This window comes from Nannospalax galili, unplaced genomic scaffold (genome assembly GCF_000622305.1).
Source record: "Nannospalax galili isolate Female #2095 unplaced genomic scaffold, S.galili_v1.0 scaffold408, whole genome shotgun sequence".
NCBI lineage: Eukaryota > Metazoa > Chordata > Mammalia > Rodentia > Spalacidae > Nannospalax > Nannospalax galili.
This window is the reverse complement of record NW_008358662.1, coordinates 71,448-88,931: the sequence shown is the minus strand read 5'-3', so window position 1 is coordinate 88,931 and position 17,484 is coordinate 71,448. Positions and strand designations below refer to the sequence as shown.

Genomic DNA, 17,484 nt, shown 5'->3' with positions numbered 1-17,484 from the left:
TTATATTTATTTCTCTCTTTCTCTCAGTTTTTTAAACACAGGTCTGATGTAACTCAGGCTGGCCTCAAGTTTCCTATGTAACCAGAACTCTTGAACCTTCTGCCTCCACCTCCATCTCCCAGTTGCTGGGATTATGGGTATGATGCATCACCATGTTTGTTTATGCAGTGCTGATGAATCAAGCCTAGGGATTTGTGCAGGCTAGGCAAGCACTCTACCAACTGAGCTACAGCCTCAGGCCCAAGGTTGTGTTTTTTGTCCCCAGGCCCTGTTGCTCGAGCAGGTGCTTGGGAAGCTAGGCAGCCTGGGTCTGACTAAACGTTTTCTGTTGCTATGGGTGCCAAGGGCCCCAGATGCCCAAGTAGACCTTCAGTCCACAAGAGGAGGAAGCAGAGACCAGGCCTGGTAGGAGACTGCTGTGCCCAGTAGAGGCCCCAGACCTAGATACCTTGCCACCCTTTGGTCTTCTGCCTCTTGCCTGTCACATTCTGTGCTGCCTCTGTTGTCACTGGGTCCCTTTGCTGTGGACTGTCCCAATGGCCAAGGGCTGGAATGAAGTTCTTTCTTACCTTCTCGAATCTATACTCGCCAGACCAAACTCCATGAAGGACTTGGCGATAAATGAGCTCAGTGCTCACAGAGTCTTCCTGGGAGTTGTGCCAGGGGGTAAAGAACTCCTTCCGGAAGTAGATGCGCCAAGGGGACTGACGCTGGCTTTCTCCCCTTTCTTGGGCCAGCTGCTCACACTGGGCCACAGCATCCATCACATGGTCACGGCTGCTGCCCAGGGTCCAGAACTGAGGCCAGAATTGGGGGGTAGAAGAAGTTAGTAGCTGCTGTGTGCCACACCCCATGGGAACATCCAGCCTTAGCACCCAGATGTGGAGGACAGGAACTGGGAAGCCTTGCATGGGCCAAGTGGCTATAGTTGCATCTACTTGAATACCCAAAGGGCTTCTTTATTTCTCTTTTTTTGTGTGCATGTGTGTGTATGACTGTATATACATGTGTATGTGCTTGTGGAGGTTGATGTCAGGTGTCTTTCTCAATTCATCTCCATCTTAGTTTTTGAGCTAAGTCCTCTTAATGAACCCAAAGCTCACCAGTTCAGCTAGACTGCTGGCCAGTGGGCCCCAGGGATCTTCCTGTCCCTGTTCTTGCAATGCTGGGCTTCATGTGCATGCCACTGTACCCAGATTTTTTTATGGGTTTTTGGGGAATTTAACTCAGACCTTCATGTATTCTTAACCAACTGAACTGTCTCCACAGCCACCAAAGACTTCTCTATAGTGGACATGGTCTGTCCATCACCCTCAAAAATACCTTGCAAAGAAGGTGGGGATCAAATCGATGGGCAAGTGCATTACTGAATTTGGGGGTGAAGACTCCTGGTGGGTGGTGATGGGGTCAAGTGGGCTGTGACAGTATGACCACTAGTGTCTGTTGCAGTGGCACAAAAGAGGCTAGAGCAGGATGCCAGTGTGAGTGCCTGTATGACAAGGTGTACCTGGCTCTGACTGGAGAAAGGTTCAGCTGCTGGCCTGTGAATATGTAGGCAGGAGGACAGGATGCCCGTTGTGAAGCATTTCTCATATGTGTATGCATGTGCATTTGTGTGAATGTGTATACATGTTTATGCATGTACATGTCTACGAGAATGTGTGCCTGGTGGCAAAGAGGTCATGGAGGGCAGATTAACGAAATACCATTCTTCCAGCTTCAGGATACTCTGCCCAGATGTGCATGGGAAGCATGTCGCAGGTGTTACACCTGTTTGGTACCTTGTCATACACAGCAACCTGGAGGGAAAAGCCCAGGTGGTCAGTGAGGCCCTGCTTCTGGGCGATGTGCAGGCAGATTTCCTGTGATGTGGAGGCTGAGTCCACAGTGATGGTCAGGCTCTCTCCAGTTGCCATGATGACCTGGATTGGGATGTGTTTCTTGGACTTAACAGCCTAGAAAGAGAGAGGGAGAGAGAAAAGTGTGACTCAGAATCCTCCAGCCCTATGTCTCCTGTACTCAGCCCTATGTCTCCTGTACTCTGGGTTCTAGAACCATGACTCTAGAGCCTTCCCCATCCTTGAGGTTGCTTGTCACTGTGGTTCATGAGGGTGAGGCCCTCAGAAGCTTCAGGGTCTGGCTGTGGGTCAGCATGGCATCCCCTGGCCCAACAGGGTCAAAAGCAGTGTTGTTTATACATGGTGGGTGATTTGTGGGCTTCTCTGAGGTGTCATCTGCAGCCCGGAGGTGCAGTCTGCAGGTCATAATGAGGCCACTCTCAGATGAAACCCAGAGGCGCTGAGGTTAAGTGACTCACAAGCAGTCTGAATTGTTGGATGCCATGAACAACACTCTGGGAATGACTCTTCTGGGAATGCCTTCTGCTACAAATGGGAATCTTACCTAACCTTGTAACCAAAGTTATGTTATGTTTTGAGATCATCTAACAGTATCTCAGGCTTGTTTACAAAGTAAATAAGCTTACTAGGCAGGGTCATCCACATATATCTTTAATTCCTCATGACTTTTCCCTGCCTTGACCCAGAATAATATGTGTATGTATGTTGAAAATATCATTGTAGAAAGCAGTAACTTTGAAAGCAATGAATTATCCCCAGCTTGTGTTGTAAACAACAGGTGGGATTAGACTGATAACACCTATTTGTGGTTGTGTGTGCTGTTCTAGGACAGTAGGTATCAGAAAGAGAAAATCCTCTAATAAGACAATGCTCCTCTTTCCTTTTTTCATACCACGCTGAATGTATTGTTTCAATAAATAGAAAGTCCTTTGTTCAAGAGAACAGTTCTGAGAGAACTAAGAGGGAAGAAGTTCTCAGAAAAGATCAGGCTCACTCTTGGTTTTAAATGACTCCAAGAGTTAGGTTGTCTTTGTTCAGGCACTGTCTGTCACATTCAACATGGTGTGGATATTCACAGCTTCAAGTTCACCCCTGGTTCAGGGCTCATAGGAAGCCCTGTGGACTCAGGAGCTGAGATGAGGCCAGGATGGAAGTGTGGCCGGAGGTGAACTGCTGCCTCTGTATGCAGCAGTACAAGACCCTGATATGAGCACTTTCTAGGTTTAGGCTGCACTAGGATGCTCCCTCTGTCCAGAATGCCCCTGCCTGTTCAGAATGGCCCTTTCCAAGGGCAGCTTGAGAACTCACAGGTATAATGAAATGAAGAATTTAGAGATAGTGCCAGCTCCCAATAAACAGCCACGCTGCAAAAGGGTGACAGACTTGCAGGAACACTGCCTTCTTGAGGTTTGAAAAAATAAATTCATTCTCTAACTCATGAACACGGCAACTATATTTCTTCAAGTAGGCAGGAATCAGGAATGTGGATTGAGAGGTGGGGAGGGTGAGTTTGAACCCCATACCATGCTAAGTCCCAGGGGCTATAGGCACAGAAGGTGCCACAAAGGGGCCAGCGAGACAGCTAAGCAGGTGAAGGCATTTTTCATCAAGTGTGAACCTGAATTTGATCCTGATAGAAGGAGAGAACTAACTCCAGCAAGTTGTCCTCTGGCCTCCACATGCAAACCATGGTACACACACACACACACACACACACACACACACACACACGCACAAATAACTAAATAACTAAATATTAAAAAAAGAGAAGATGCCAGGCTGGAGAGATGGCTCAGCGGTTAAGAACACTGGTCGTTCTTGCAGAAGACCTGGGTTTGAATCCCAGCACCCACATGGTAGTTAACAACTGTCTGTAACTCCAGTTCCAGGGGATCTGACAGCCTCTTTTGTCCTCCACAGGCATTGCATGACAAGGGTGTACTTATCTACACGCAGGCAATACACAGATACACATAAAATAAAAATAATAAAGTATTTTTTTAAAAAAGAGAAGATGCCATAGAGAAGTGCCCTACCCTACGCTGCCTATCTCTCACTCCTGCCAGCACCTACCTGAAGCTCCAGCCAGGTAGGGGGCTCTGTGCGTACCCCATTGGCAAAGGTGCGTTGCAGGCGTTCAGTACAGAAGGGCCCATAGCTGGGTGGCCCTCGACAAATGAAGTTCAGCAGATACTGGTGGTAAGGAAAGGGTAAGGAGAGGAAGTATTTAGAATGGAAGCTAGTTCTATTTTCTCCCCAAACCAATTTTAAAACTCCTCATTGTGGCAGGTGTAGCTCAGCTGGTAGAGTGCTGGGTTCTATTCACACCAAGACAAACCTTATCTGTCCATCAACAAGTCTGACACTCTGTGGAACAGTTAGGCCTGATCCTCCTGCCTCCACCTCCTGAGGCCTGATACAGGCATACATTACCATGCATTACCATACATTACCATTTTATGCAATGCTTGGGATTAAATTCAGGGCCTTTGTGCATGCCTGGCAAGCACTCTACCAATTAGCCACATCCCTAGACCTTCCCTGATTTAGTCTTGAAGAACATTCTTGTGCCTGGGACCAAAGGCCTGGGTAGGGGCTTGAAGGAACCAGGTGAAGCATCCTCTTATACAGATGGGGAAACAGACCCAGAGATGCAGAGATGTGTAGGTATTGCTACCCATTAGCTATGACTTATATACTTGATCTAGGGTCTAAGACTCTGATCTAACCCCTACTGTAACCTGCTCCTTGTCTCCCCCATACAGTCCTGCCCTAGCCCAGCCCTCCCCACCTTCATAAACCTCTCCGAGGGAGGGAAGCAGCCCAGGCAGAGGCTGAGCAGGATCCAGCCCCGAGCCAGGCTGCTCATTTTGAAGTTCTCCGAGAGCTGCTTGCAGATCTGGCAGTAAATTTCATCCCTGAAAGATACAGATGATAGGATCTAGAGGAGGAAAGCAATGGGGCTGCCAAGGCACAGAGCCCTTCTGCATCCTGGGGTGGGAATCTCATTCATAGGGCACCCTTCCAGAGTTCAGATCCTCCTAAGCCTCCTAATAGCCTAGGACTGTACCCACCACCTGATGTTTTCTCAGGACTCTGGGACTCTTTCTTTCCACCTTGACTTCCTAGTTTATCAAGGCGCTTCCATGTATCCCCTTCCCTTTGGTTTTTACTCCCCCAACTCATCCCCCTAGCCCTTGCTGCTGTCCTTGGTCTTCTCTCCCTGGCTCACGTGTAATCTGAGTTGCTCCTTTCCTCAACCTCACAGTTACTTCAAATGACTTGTACCCCCTCTGCATTGAGGTCTTGACTCATTCCCTGGAGATAACCAGCCCCTCCAGCAAGAGAGAAAAGAGAGAATGTGCTGACTACTTTTTCTTGGCAATTTGTTGGATTAAGAAATGCTTAGGGGGGCTGAAGAGATGGCTAAGCAGTTAAGAACACTGGTTGTTCTTGCAGAAGACCTGGGTTTGAATCCCAGCACCCACATGACAGCTAACAACTGTCAGTAATTCCAGTCCCAGGGAATCCGACAGCCTCTTCTGACCTCCGTAGGCATTGCATGACACGGGTGCACTTATCTATATGCAGGCAATACAGGCATACACATAAAATAAAAATAATAAATAAAATTTAAGAAAAAGAAATGCTTAGGAGAGCCAGGAGCGGTGGCAGATCTCTGTGAGTTTGAGGCCAGTCTGGTCTACATAGTGAGTTCCAGGACAGCTGGAGCTACAGGGAGACCCTAACTCCAAAAGGCCAATAAATAAATAAATAAATAAATAAATAAATAAATAAATAAATAAATAGAAAGAAATTTCTAGGAGAGTGGAGCATGGTGGACAGACCTGTAACTCCAGCACTTAGTGGTAGAGATAAGAATATCAGCAATTCAAGCTCATCCTTGGCTACATGCTGAGTTTGAGGCCAGCTTGGGCTACCTGAGACCCTGCCTCAGAAACATTAAAATAAAACCAAATTAAATGAAAACAAACAATGCTGAGACCCAGCCTGCATGCCCAGGCCAGGGAGTAGGAGAGGAACTAATGCCTGGGGGTAGGTGAGAGGGCTGAGGCCATGGGCTGAGCAAAGGTGAGGAGACCCAATATTCTGAACGGCATGGGGTGGGGTGTATGTGAGGGTGGTAGTGAGGTCTGACCTGAGGCTGGGTCGCAGAATGGCGTAACCCACGATGAAATGCACCTTCTCCAGGTTAGACATGGGTCTATCTGAGGTATCAAGTATCTCCTCACCGACATTCAGCTGGTTGGCCACCTGGAAGCCCATAGACAGCTGTTAGCACAACTATGACTTTTCCCATTTGCCAAGGAAGAATCAGACACATGGGGATGGAAGCAAAGGCCTGGGACCCTGCAGTAGGCTGGCACTGAGCCAAGACAGACTCAAATCTCCTGGTTGGGCTCACCTGGCTGGTGATCCTCGAGGACCGCTTCAGCTTCATGGAGGAGATGTCCTTGGACCCTCTGTCCCTGCGGCTAAGTCTCTGAGGAAGGCAGACAAGGGACCAAAGAAAATGTGAGTCCTTCATGTAGCTGACCTTATAGCCACCAGGAATGGAACATGTACTCTTGTCCCTTGGCATTTCTTGACTCAATTTACAAAAGATGGAGCTGAGCACAGGTGGTGTGTGTTTAGGGGGTGGGCAGTGCCAGTATCTTCTCATGATGGCATCATAAGAATTTGCTGACCAAATTAAAGGTTAGTGTGGGACTTGGCTTGGGTTGGGATCAATCCAGGGTCAGGCATCAACTCTGGCTGGGTAAAGCTGGTTTGGGGTATAGGGACCAAGTGTGAAACACTGATTGAGAGTACAAGCAGGACTTGCTTAGCCCACTTAACAAACATGCACAAAGGAAAATTGAGCGCCGACCTCTGGAAACCAGTCTTGTATTCTTATGTCCACCCTCCAGAGGTGTGGAGTAGCTGGCTTGACTGCCTCCCAGTCTTCCTATCAGGGAGGTCATCAACCTCCAATGTGATCTCCAGTGAGCTCCACCTCCTGACACTTCTGCCCTGGGCATCCCCCTGCCTCACGAAGAGTATGACTTCCAAATCTGCTTCTTCCATCTTGGGTCACCCAATGAGAGGGAAGCCATGTTGTAAGAATGTTCTGGTACCTCCAATCAGGGACCCATGTGGTCAGGACTGACACACCAGTCCATTATCTTGGGGGTAGACACAAGTCAAACCTTCCGATGACTCCAAAGTTGACAATTTGGCAGCAATTCCATGAGAAACTGAATCAGGACCAACCAAGCCACTCCCAACTCTTAGAAATAACCAGTATTCCCTGTTTTAAGCTGTTGTGCTGTCCTAGTTTGTTCTTCATTGCTGTGACAAAATACTCTGCCCATTACCAACTTGGGGAGGAAAGGGTTTATTTAGCTTACATATCCTGGGTCACAGTTAATCTGGGAGCGCAAGGCCAGGAACCTGGAGGCAGGAGCTGGAGCACAGGCCATGGAGGAATGCTGCTTACTGGCTTGCTCTCCTGGCCCCTGCTCAGCCTTCTTTCTTATGCAACACAGGCCTACCTGCCCAGGGGTGGCACCACCCACAGTGGGCTGGGCCCTCCCACATCACTCAACAATCAAGAAAGTGCCCCATGGACATGGCCACAGGCCAGTCCAATAAAGGCAATTCCCCAACTGAGGCTCCCTCGACCCAGGTGTGTCAAGTTGACACTAAAGCTATCTAGCACATGTGCTTTGAGGTGACTTTTAACAAAGTAATCGTTACTTAATGCATTCTGATGGAGGTTATGCTGCTAGAGATCAGGAAGTTAGGGTCTACATGGGTCTGTGTTGACTATGTAACCAAGGCAGCAGAGTCCTTTAATCTCCTCTGTAGTTAGTCAGCACATGGGATCCCACAGGTATCCATGATGACAGTCACCTAGTGTATGGGACACTCTTGAGATTTTACAGTTGGTAGATGTGGTGGTTTGAATGAGAATGTCCCCTGTAGGTTCCAAGTATTTGGACACTTGGTTCCCAGTTTGTGACTGCTTGGGGACAGTCATGGAACCTTTAGGAGATGTGGTCATGCTGAAGGAAGCATATCACTGGGGTGATCTTTGCCCACTTCCAGTTTCTCTTTTTGCTTCCTGTGCCTGCTTGAAGATGTGAGCGCTCAGCTTTATGCCCCAGGCCCTCCTCCCACCATGCCTCTCCCACCATTATGAACTCTCCCTTCATTATGAACTCTCCCTCTGGAACTGTAAACCAAATAAACTCTTCCTTTTATAAGTGTTCTTAGTTAGTTCACTGCATGAAAGTGGGCCTTGGGGAGGCCTCTGATCAAAAAGCACTGTCAATTTTTTGAAAAAAATGTGTATGAATGCATGTATGTGTGTATTGGTATTTGTGTACAGGCACATGTGTTTGAGATAGGATCCCTCATTGAACCTGGAGCTCACTCATTTGGTTAGACTGGCTGACCACCAAGCCCCAGGGATCCTCCTGTCCCCTCACCACTCTGTTTTAAGATTATAGACACATGCTACTGTGCTCAGCTTTTTGTATGAATGCTGAACTCAGGTTGCCATGCTTTTGATGCAAGCATTTTATTAACTGAACCATCTGTCCAGCCCCAAGTGCTCTGAATTAACCTTATATCAGAGGGCAAGTTAGAACATGGATCCAGAACTTGTTCTCTAGACTGGAGGTGCAACTTAGTGGTAGAGTACTTGCCTAGAATGCACAAGGCCCTGAGTTCAACCCCTAGCACAGAAAAGAATAAAAAAAGAAGCTTCATTTCTAAATTCAGTATGTTTAAAGGCAGCTCCACACACATGCTCACTGTGATTTGGGGTAAGGCACTTTACTTCCCTGTTTTATTAGCTTTAGACAAACATGATAATGGATACCTTGTAGGGCTGGCACACCTGGGAATTAAATGAAAGGAAACAACTGGTATATAGTGGGCTATCATTCAATAAGAGAGAGAGAGAGAGAGAGAGAGAGAGAGAGAGAGAGAGAGAGAGAGAGTATGCAGGCACATGTATACCTCAGTGCACGCGTGGACATCAGTGGACAACTTCGGGTGTCAGTCTTAACTTTCCACCTTGTTGGATACAGGGTCTCATTGCTGCTGCACATACCAGATTAGCTATGAGCTTCTGGGAAATCTTTTCTCCTCCTCCTCTTCTGCCTCCTCTTCCTCCTCCTCCTTCTCTTCATTCTCCTCCTCTTCCTCCTCCTCCTCTTCATCCTCCTTCTCCTCCTCTTCCTCCTCCTCCTCTTCATCCTCCTTCTCCTCCTCTTCATCCTCCTCCTCCTCTTCATCCTCCTTCTCTTCCTCCTCTTCCTTCTCCTCCTCCTCTTCATCCTCCTCCTCTTCATCTTCCTCTTCCTCCTCCTCTTTCTCCTCCTCTTCTTCTTCCTTTTCCTCCTTTTCCTTTTTCTTTTTGTCACAGCTGGCCTGGAACTTGCTTTGTAGACCAGGCTAGCCTTGATCTCACAGATATCCATCTGCCTCTGCCTCCCCAGTGCTGGGATTAAAGGCATGCGCCACCACACCCAGCACTGGGAATTCTTTTGACTGCCTCCCATTTCCTGAGAAATGGGAAGATGAGGGCTGACGGGCACTCATCCAACTTTACATGGGTTCAGGGAATTTGAACTCAGATTCTCAAGCTTTTATGGCAAATGTTTTAACACACTGAGTCATTTCCCCAGCCCCATTTGTCCCCCTACACCCCTGCCCCACTTCCAACTCACTATGTAGTCAAAGATGACCTTGAACTCCTGATCCTCCTACTTCTACCTCTTGAGGGCTGGACTTAAAGGTGTGCCCCACCATACCTGGGTTATGTATTGCTGGGGATCAAACCCAGGGCTTTGTGCATACTAGGCAAGCACTCTGATACCTGAGCTATATTCCCAGCCTTAGCATCTGTTATTTTTATGTGCATTTGAATTTGGTTCAAGTCAAAGCCAATATTAAGAGTCCAGGGGACTGTTTTCATTCATGATTGAAAAATTCCAGCAATCCTGGGTGCCATTCTTGACTGATGAGTTACCTAGTGCAATTAAGACTTGGGGGCTTGGTGAATAATGCTGACAGAAGGCTGAAGGTCTGTCTCCCATTCTCTCCAGTTTCCTGAATCCTTACCTGGTGGACACTAGCCTGCCACCCTCACCACATACCTGTGTGGGTCCATTGTGCTGTGAACCCTTGATGCTGTCCTTGTCCAGTCTGTCATGGATCTGCCGCATCACTGAGCTGCCACTTAGGCTGTTCCTGGCATAGAACACTGGCTCCGGAAGGTCACCCATGAATCTCAGGATGATGGTCCAAACAGCTAGGGCAACCTGGAGAATGAGATAGAGGGCCTGGCTGATCTCAGCATTGGGGCTCTTGGTGACCCTGGTCCCTTGCTTGTTTTCTCTGAACCACAACTCAGACTCTGGGTTCTGGGGTGGGGAAGTGGGACTGGGTCATGCAGAAACCAGAGAACAGCAGGGTACCGAGTGGTCAGTGTCATTCTCATGGTAGAGCAGTGGATATTGGAGGGGTTTCCGGATGTGGGTATGGCTGGCTGATTTCTGGAAGTAAGTTGCAGCAAACTTGGGGAAAGTGTACTCAGACAGGCCGTCCACATCCTCCTCTGGTATCTCCATCATGGGCACTGTGTCTAGATCAATCTCAGGCAGTTTCTGGGTCTTTACTTCCAGATCCTGCGGGTGAGAAAGTCAGACAGAGAGGGAGGACATGGGTCCTTTTAGATAAGAGCCAAATGTTCAGTCAGCTGTCCTGTGGGGTGCACTCACTGGGCCCAGTGAGCCTGAGCAGGTTCCTCCCACCCCTGTCTGATTTGTCTTACCTCAAAGCGCATTGGGGCTGGGCCCTCCTGGCCTCCAATCATGTCTGGGAGGAAGCCGAATACTTTCTCCACCATCTCCGTATCAGTAATGGTGTCATAGATGGACTTGCGCTTCCTTTCAAGGGCAGCACTTTGGCCTTTCTGCTCTTTTGCCAGGATGACCGGAGGTCCCTGTATACACTCCATGGGGCCATGGGGAGAAGGTCACTCTCAGCAGGACTGGCCTCCAGAGTGCAACTTTGCCTACCGTCCAAGGGCAAAGCCTCCAGAAGACTAGTAACCCTCATCCTACCATCATTTGTCCAAATCAACATATTTTCCCCTAAATAATAATTTTGTGTATGTTCACATCTATGTACATGTATGTGGAGGGTGATGTCAAGAGTCTTCCTCATTGGCTTTCCATTTTTTTGAGACATATTCTCTCATTGAACCTAGACTCACTAATTTGGCTAGACTGCCTGGTCCTTGAGCACCAGGGAGCCTCCTGTCTCTGCCTCCTCAGTACTGGGGTTGCAAGCATATGGTGCTGTGTTTGGATTTTTACATGCATGCTGGGAATCTGAACTCAGTTCCTAGTGCTTTCTCAGCAGGTACTTTACCAACTGAGTCATGCCCTCAGCTCAATAATAAATTTTAACAGCTAGAGTGAGTAGAGGTCAACCAGCCAGGGCTTTTCCTTTCCCAGGATGATCAGAGAGGAGAGGTGAGGTTGCTGGCTTGACTCCTGAGGCACCCCACAAACTGCAGGGACCCAGACCACAGCTGCCAACTCATTACTCAGGCCATCATAGCTCCTTCATTCTTAGGTTATTACAGGCCTACACTACTACTAATGAGGTGACCCAAGTGTTTTGCAGGCAGGCTGGGTTCCCTCAGGAACAGAAGCATGTGGAGTCTGAGGATCTGTTCTCTCACATGTCTTGCTTGTTGTACTGGTAGTTATGCAGTAGAGCCCATTGTCATCTGTGGAGCCAAGGTCAATGTTATCCCACCCCCTTCACCTCATCACAGTTTCCGAATGACCCAAGTGAAGAGGGGTGAGGTTGTCCTGAAGGTGGTGAGATTCTGCAAGGGTGAGATTTCAAAATACCCCCCCCGTCTCTCTTTCTCTCTCTCTATGTGCTTAGTACATATGTACATATGTGTGTGGAGGCCAGGCCAGGGGACAATCTTGGGTGGTGTTCTTCGGGAGCTGTCCATATATATTTTTTATTTATTTATTTTATGTGTATGCATGTATAACCTGCATGCATGTAAGTGAGTCCTGTGTCCTGCAAAGTTCTCAGAAGTCAGAAGAGAGCACTGGAACTGGAGTTACAGACGGTTGTTAGCTACCATGTGGGAATTGAATCTGGGTCCCTGAAGAGCAGTCAGTGCTCTTAGCTGTTGATCCATCTCTCCAGCCCCTACACACATATATATTTTTAAGACAGAGTCTCTCACTGACCTAGAGTTCACTCAATAGGTTAGACTAACTGGCCAGTGGGCTTCAAAGATCTGTCCATTTCCACCTTTCCAGTGCTGGGATTACAGGTGCATGCCATAGTGTCTGACTTTTCGTGTGGGTTCTGGGGCTCAAACTCAGGTCCTTGTGTTAGTGAGGTAAAGACTCTACCAGCTGAGCTCTCTTCCCAGCCCCCCAGTGCAACAGTATCTTGATGCTATTCTACTAGTCTCCATCCTCCCAGACTCCCACACCCTCTTTTGTGCTTTGCTGCCTCCTGAACAATCATGCACTGCCTTTAACCAGCACCTCTGGTCTTCTCCATAGAACAAGGCCTCTCATAGCACATCTGGGCCAGATTTCCTGAACCTTCCAGGGGAATGACCATCCCTGCTGTGAAATCATCCCCAAGCCCAATGGCAGGGGATGGAGAAACTCCACTTTCAGGTAAAGTCTGTCCTGCCCATCTGTTCACTGTCTTTGGTTATACCTATAAACTCCCAGGATGTGGCTGAGTCTTCCCAGGTGCATGTTGGATCATCTGAGAAGGGGATCTTTTGTTCTCTCTCTCTCTCTCCTCTCTCTCTCTCTGACTGTCTGCGTCTGTGTATATGTCCATTTGTGTGAGTATGGGAACATATATATGAAGGCTAGAGAAAAACCTCAGGTGTCATTTCTCAGGCACCAATCACCTTGTTTTTTGACACAGGGTCTCTCACTGGCCTGCAGTTCATAGAATATGCCAGGCTGACTGACCATAAAGCTCTAGAATCCACCTGTCTCTGCCTCTCCAGCACTGGCATTACAGCTGTCCTGGAACTCACTATGTAGACCAGGCTGGCCTTGAACTCACAGAGATCTGCCTGCCTCTGCCTCCCAAGTGCTGGGACTACAGGCATGCACCACCATGCCCAGCTGTAATGCCTAGCTTTTTAAAATTAATTTTTCTTTATTTTATGTGTATGAATGTTTTGCCTGCATGTATGTAAGTGCATGTAATGCCCATGAAGATCAGAAGAGGTGTCAGATCCGCTGGAACTGGAATTACTGACGGTTGTTAGCTGTTATGTGGGTGCTGGGAACCAAACCCAGGTCCTTTGCAAGGGCAGCCAGTGTTCTTAACTGTTGAGTCATCTCTCTAGCCCCATGCTTGGCATTTTTATGTGAGTTCTGAGGATCAAAATAAGGTCTTTATGCTTGTAATGAATGATGTTTAGTTTTCATTGTCAACTTGACACAATCTAGAATCACGTGGAAAGGGAGTCTCAATGAGAAATATCTAGATTAGGTTGGATTATGGATTTGTCTGTGTGGGATTGCCTTAATCATGCTAATTGATTAATATGTTATGGAAGACCACCCACCTGTGGGTGGCACCATTCCCTGTGCAGAGGATCCTGGAATATGTGAATGGAAAATGCAAGCTGAACACTGGCATGCATGCATTCATTGCTCTCTGCTCTTGACTGTGGCTGTAACGTGACCAGCTGCTTCAAGTTCCTGCCTCCTTGACTTCCTCACAATGATGGACTGTGGCCTGGAATTCGGAGCTTTATAAACCTTTTCTCCCTTAAGTTGCTTTTGTCAGGTATTTTATCACAATAACAGGAATGAAACAAAGACCTACAGCAGGCACTTTAACCATGGAGCGATCTCCTATTGTCTGTAGCCTTAGAGGCATCTCCTAACTTGCCTCTTGGGTTCTTGTGGTGTTTTTGAGTATCTTGGACAGATTTAAACATCTTTGAGAATGTGGACCTTCTACAGGGGCTTCTCATAAGAGCTTTTCATAGCTGCTTGCCCTATTGGCCCCCTCCACCCCACCTGCCTGCCATGCTGGGTAAACACCTACATTGGGTTTCTGCTGTTGGAAGTTCCGCCGGGCAGCCATTCCTCTGGCATGTGCCTGGATGACCACCACCGCCCTCCTCTTGGCCTGTACTTGTTGGCGCACCAGGTAGCCCCTACAGCGGGCTTGCAGCTGCACCATTTTCTGTCGCATGGTCTGGAACTGTTTCATCAGTAGGTGGCTTAAGGCAATGGCCTGTAGGCGCTGGAAGCCCACCAGGATCTGTGGAAGTAGGAGGGAGGTAGGTTTATTGCAAGAATGCTTTCTCAGACAGTAGAGAGGCATTCCCTGGGAGACCTTCAATGTTAGCTCAGTCACCTGCTTCTTGGTACAGGGCTGGTGCTGCTACCAGACATATGTGGCAATGTACACAGTCCATTAGTCACTTGTGAAATACTTAGAGCAGAGCTTCCCATGCAAACAAGTGCCAAATAAGCACCTGGTAAATAGCAGAGGTGATGGTTTATATTGACTGTCAACTTGACAGGATTTAGAATTACTTTGGAGAAAAATTTCTGGGCATGTCTGTGAGGGAGTTTTAGGAAAAGGTTAATTGAGGTGGATGGACCCACTCTAAATATGGGCAGCAACCTCCCACTGGTTGGGGTTCTAGACTACAAAAAGGGAGTCATATAGCTGAAGACCAGCATTCACTGCTCTCTCCCTTTCGATTGTGGTTGCAACATGACCAGCTGCCTCATGCGCCTTCCCCATTGCAATGGACTGTGTCCCCTCAAACTGTCAGCCAAAACAAACCTTGCCTTCCTTAACTTGCTTTTGTCAGGTATTTTGTTGTAGCAACAAGCAAAGTAACTAATACAAGTAAACAACAAAGTGGCCTCCTAGGCTCATGTTGAGAACTGGAATGGGCTTCACAGCAGCCGGCTAAGGTCACCACACTGTTGACAGAACCTAATGCTCCTGTGTGGAGGCCTGCAGCCTACTCCATCCAGAAATCCCTCAGCCAGTCTTTAAAATAGAAGATTAAGAAATGGTTGGACACCCCATTCTGTACTGGGCCACAGCAGTCGCTGGGTCCCCAGGATGAGCCTATTGCCTCCTCAAGGCCCAAGTCAATGGGCCAGCCTAAAGGTTTAGAAGTCACTCAGACCCATAAATCCAGCTGTACCAGTTACTATGTGTTCCTGGGTAAATCTACTTACACCTTCTATGCCTTCATTCCTTTACTTATAGAGTGAGCTAATTTTAAATAAAGTGATGCAACACAGCACAATAGGCCCCATGTGGATATTCCATACATGTCAACTACCACATGCCCTTTGTGAGCGTGAAATGGTGACGGGACCAGCTGCTGATGCAACCATTTTATGTTGTAGCTGCAGTCACAGTTTTGACAAAGGCACCTGGTGATGTGAGGCCCAAAAAACCTGCAGTAATGGTTGCTCTGCTTCACATGAAGAGCAGACAGTTACTAGCTGGGGCTGTGGTGGGGAGAAAAATGAGGAAGAGGTGCTTGAATCACAAGAATCTACCCATCTGCTTATTCTGTTGCCTCCAAGCTGGGAAAGGACTGTCATTATCTCATTTCAGAGCAGGACACCTCAGTCCAGATCTGGGGATGCCCAAAATTCTGAAGGGGAACATTTCAAAGCCCCCAGACCATGGGGTCCAAGATGGTTCTGGTCATTTAAAATCCATGCTCTTAGCTATTGGTGATGGAACTCTTCCTGCCTGGGATCTCTCATTCAGAGACACAAACTTGAACAGCGTGTCTTCCATGGGGCAGTCATCTGCTGCCCCTGAAGGCCCATCCTCCCAAGTTCTTTCTCTCGTACCAGCTCAAAATTCTTTCTTTGGTGGTGGCCTCGCCACCTGGCCTGGAGGGTGACAGCTGCCTGTCTCTTCCTCAGGAACTCCTTCCTAGAGAGAAAATGCAAAATAGAGGCATTTAAATTTTTATTTATTTATTTTTTTATTTTATGTGTATGCATGTATTGCCTACATGTAGGTAAGTGCACCCGTGTTGTGCAATGCCCACAGAGGTCAGAAGAGACTGTCAGATCCCCTGGGACTGGAGTTATGGACAGTTGTTAACTGCCATGTGGGTGCTGGGATTCAAACCCGGGTCTTCTGCAAGAACAACCAGTGTTCTTAACCACTGAGCCATCTCTCCAGCCCCATGAGGCATTTTTTATTTTAATTTTTTTACATTTGTGAGTGAATATGTGTGGGTGTACATGTCATGCACATTTCTAGAGGTCAGAGGATAGCTAGTGGGAGTTGGTCCCAGGGATCCATCTCAGGTCCTCAGGTTTCATAGCAGTTGCCTCACCACTGAGCCATTTCACCAGCCCAAACCAGAGGTATTTAACAATCTTTCAGAACCTGCAAAATGTTCAGAGCCGAGGGACTGATTTGGAAGGGAATGGGGATAAAAATGTTGGGGAGAAAGAATGTGTACAATACTTGCTCAGAAGCCTGTTATAGTTTGAGTGTGAAATGTCCTCCGTAGGCTCATGTGTTTGAAACACTTGGTCCACGGTTAGTGGCACTGTTTGGAAAGGTTGTGGAACCTTCAGGAGGCAGAGCCTTGGAGGAAGTATGTCACTGGAGGTGGGTTTAGGGTTGATAGCCTGGTTGTATTTCTCTCTCTGCCTCTTGATACAGTACAACGTGAAGTTCCAGCTTTCTGCTCCTGCAGCCACGCTTCCCCCACAATGATGGGCTGTATCCCCTCTGGAGCCGTAAGCTGGAATAAACCTTTCTCTCTCCCCTAAGCTGCTTTTGTTAGGGTATTTTATCACAGCAACAAAAAGTAACTAAGACAAGACAAAAAGATACACGTTCAGGTTAGGAACGCCAGATAGGCTGTTACCTCAAAATTTTGGGCTGGGGATATAGCTCAGCAGTTGAGTATTTGTCTAGTATAAGGACTTGTGCTTGGTCCTTAGTATTGCAAACAACAAACAAAAGCTAAAGCAAAATAAAGACTTCCCAAATTTATGAATGATGATAAACCAGTTTTTAAAAATAATTAGGAAGCCAGGCATGGTGGCACATGCCTTTAATCCTAGCTCTCAGGAGGCAGAGGCAGGTGGATTTCTGTGAGACTGAGGCCAGCCTGGTCTACATAGAGAGTTCCAGGTGAATTATAGGGAGATCCTGTCTCAAAAAAAAAGGGATAGATCTTTTATCATCACTTCACATCTTACCAAGATCTATGAAAGGCTGGAACATATTTCCAGCTTTTAATTTCTTTACATTTTTTCATATGCATGTGTGTGTGTGGTGTGCATGTAATGTGTATATGCCTGTGTGTGTGTGTGTGTGTGTGTTTGTGTGTGTATGCATGTGGAAGCCCAAGGTTGATATCAAGACTCATCCTCAGTTGTGCTTTCACCTTTCCATTCTTTGAGGCAGGGTCTCTCAAACAAACCCAGAGCTCACCTATATGACTATTCTCAATAGCCAGTTATCTCTGGAGATTCCATCTCCACCTTTCAAGGCTGGAATTACAGTC

General features: G+C 47.5%; 1 protein-coding gene across 1 annotated transcript in view; it reads right to left on the bottom strand.

Annotated features, from left to right (window-relative positions):
• The window catches only part of Myo7b (myosin VIIB), an 88,488-nt gene that overhangs the window by 15,146 nt on the left and 55,858 nt on the right, over positions 1–17,484 (bottom strand). The window contains exons 20-30 of the mRNA XM_029558105.1: positions 15,800–15,884; positions 14,007–14,225; positions 10,708–10,887; positions 10,352–10,561; positions 10,031–10,195; positions 6,286–6,363; positions 6,019–6,134; positions 4,651–4,777; positions 3,933–4,052; positions 1,782–1,955; positions 570–797 (exon numbers count right to left, since the gene is read on the bottom strand). Coding sequence (XP_029413965.1) covers positions 570–797; positions 1,782–1,955; positions 3,933–4,052; positions 4,651–4,777; positions 6,019–6,134; positions 6,286–6,363; positions 10,031–10,195; positions 10,352–10,561; positions 10,708–10,887; positions 14,007–14,225; positions 15,800–15,884 — 1,702 coding nt within the window. The remainder of the gene's footprint in view (positions 1–569; positions 798–1,781; positions 1,956–3,932; positions 4,053–4,650; positions 4,778–6,018; positions 6,135–6,285; positions 6,364–10,030; positions 10,196–10,351; positions 10,562–10,707; positions 10,888–14,006; positions 14,226–15,799; positions 15,885–17,484) is intronic.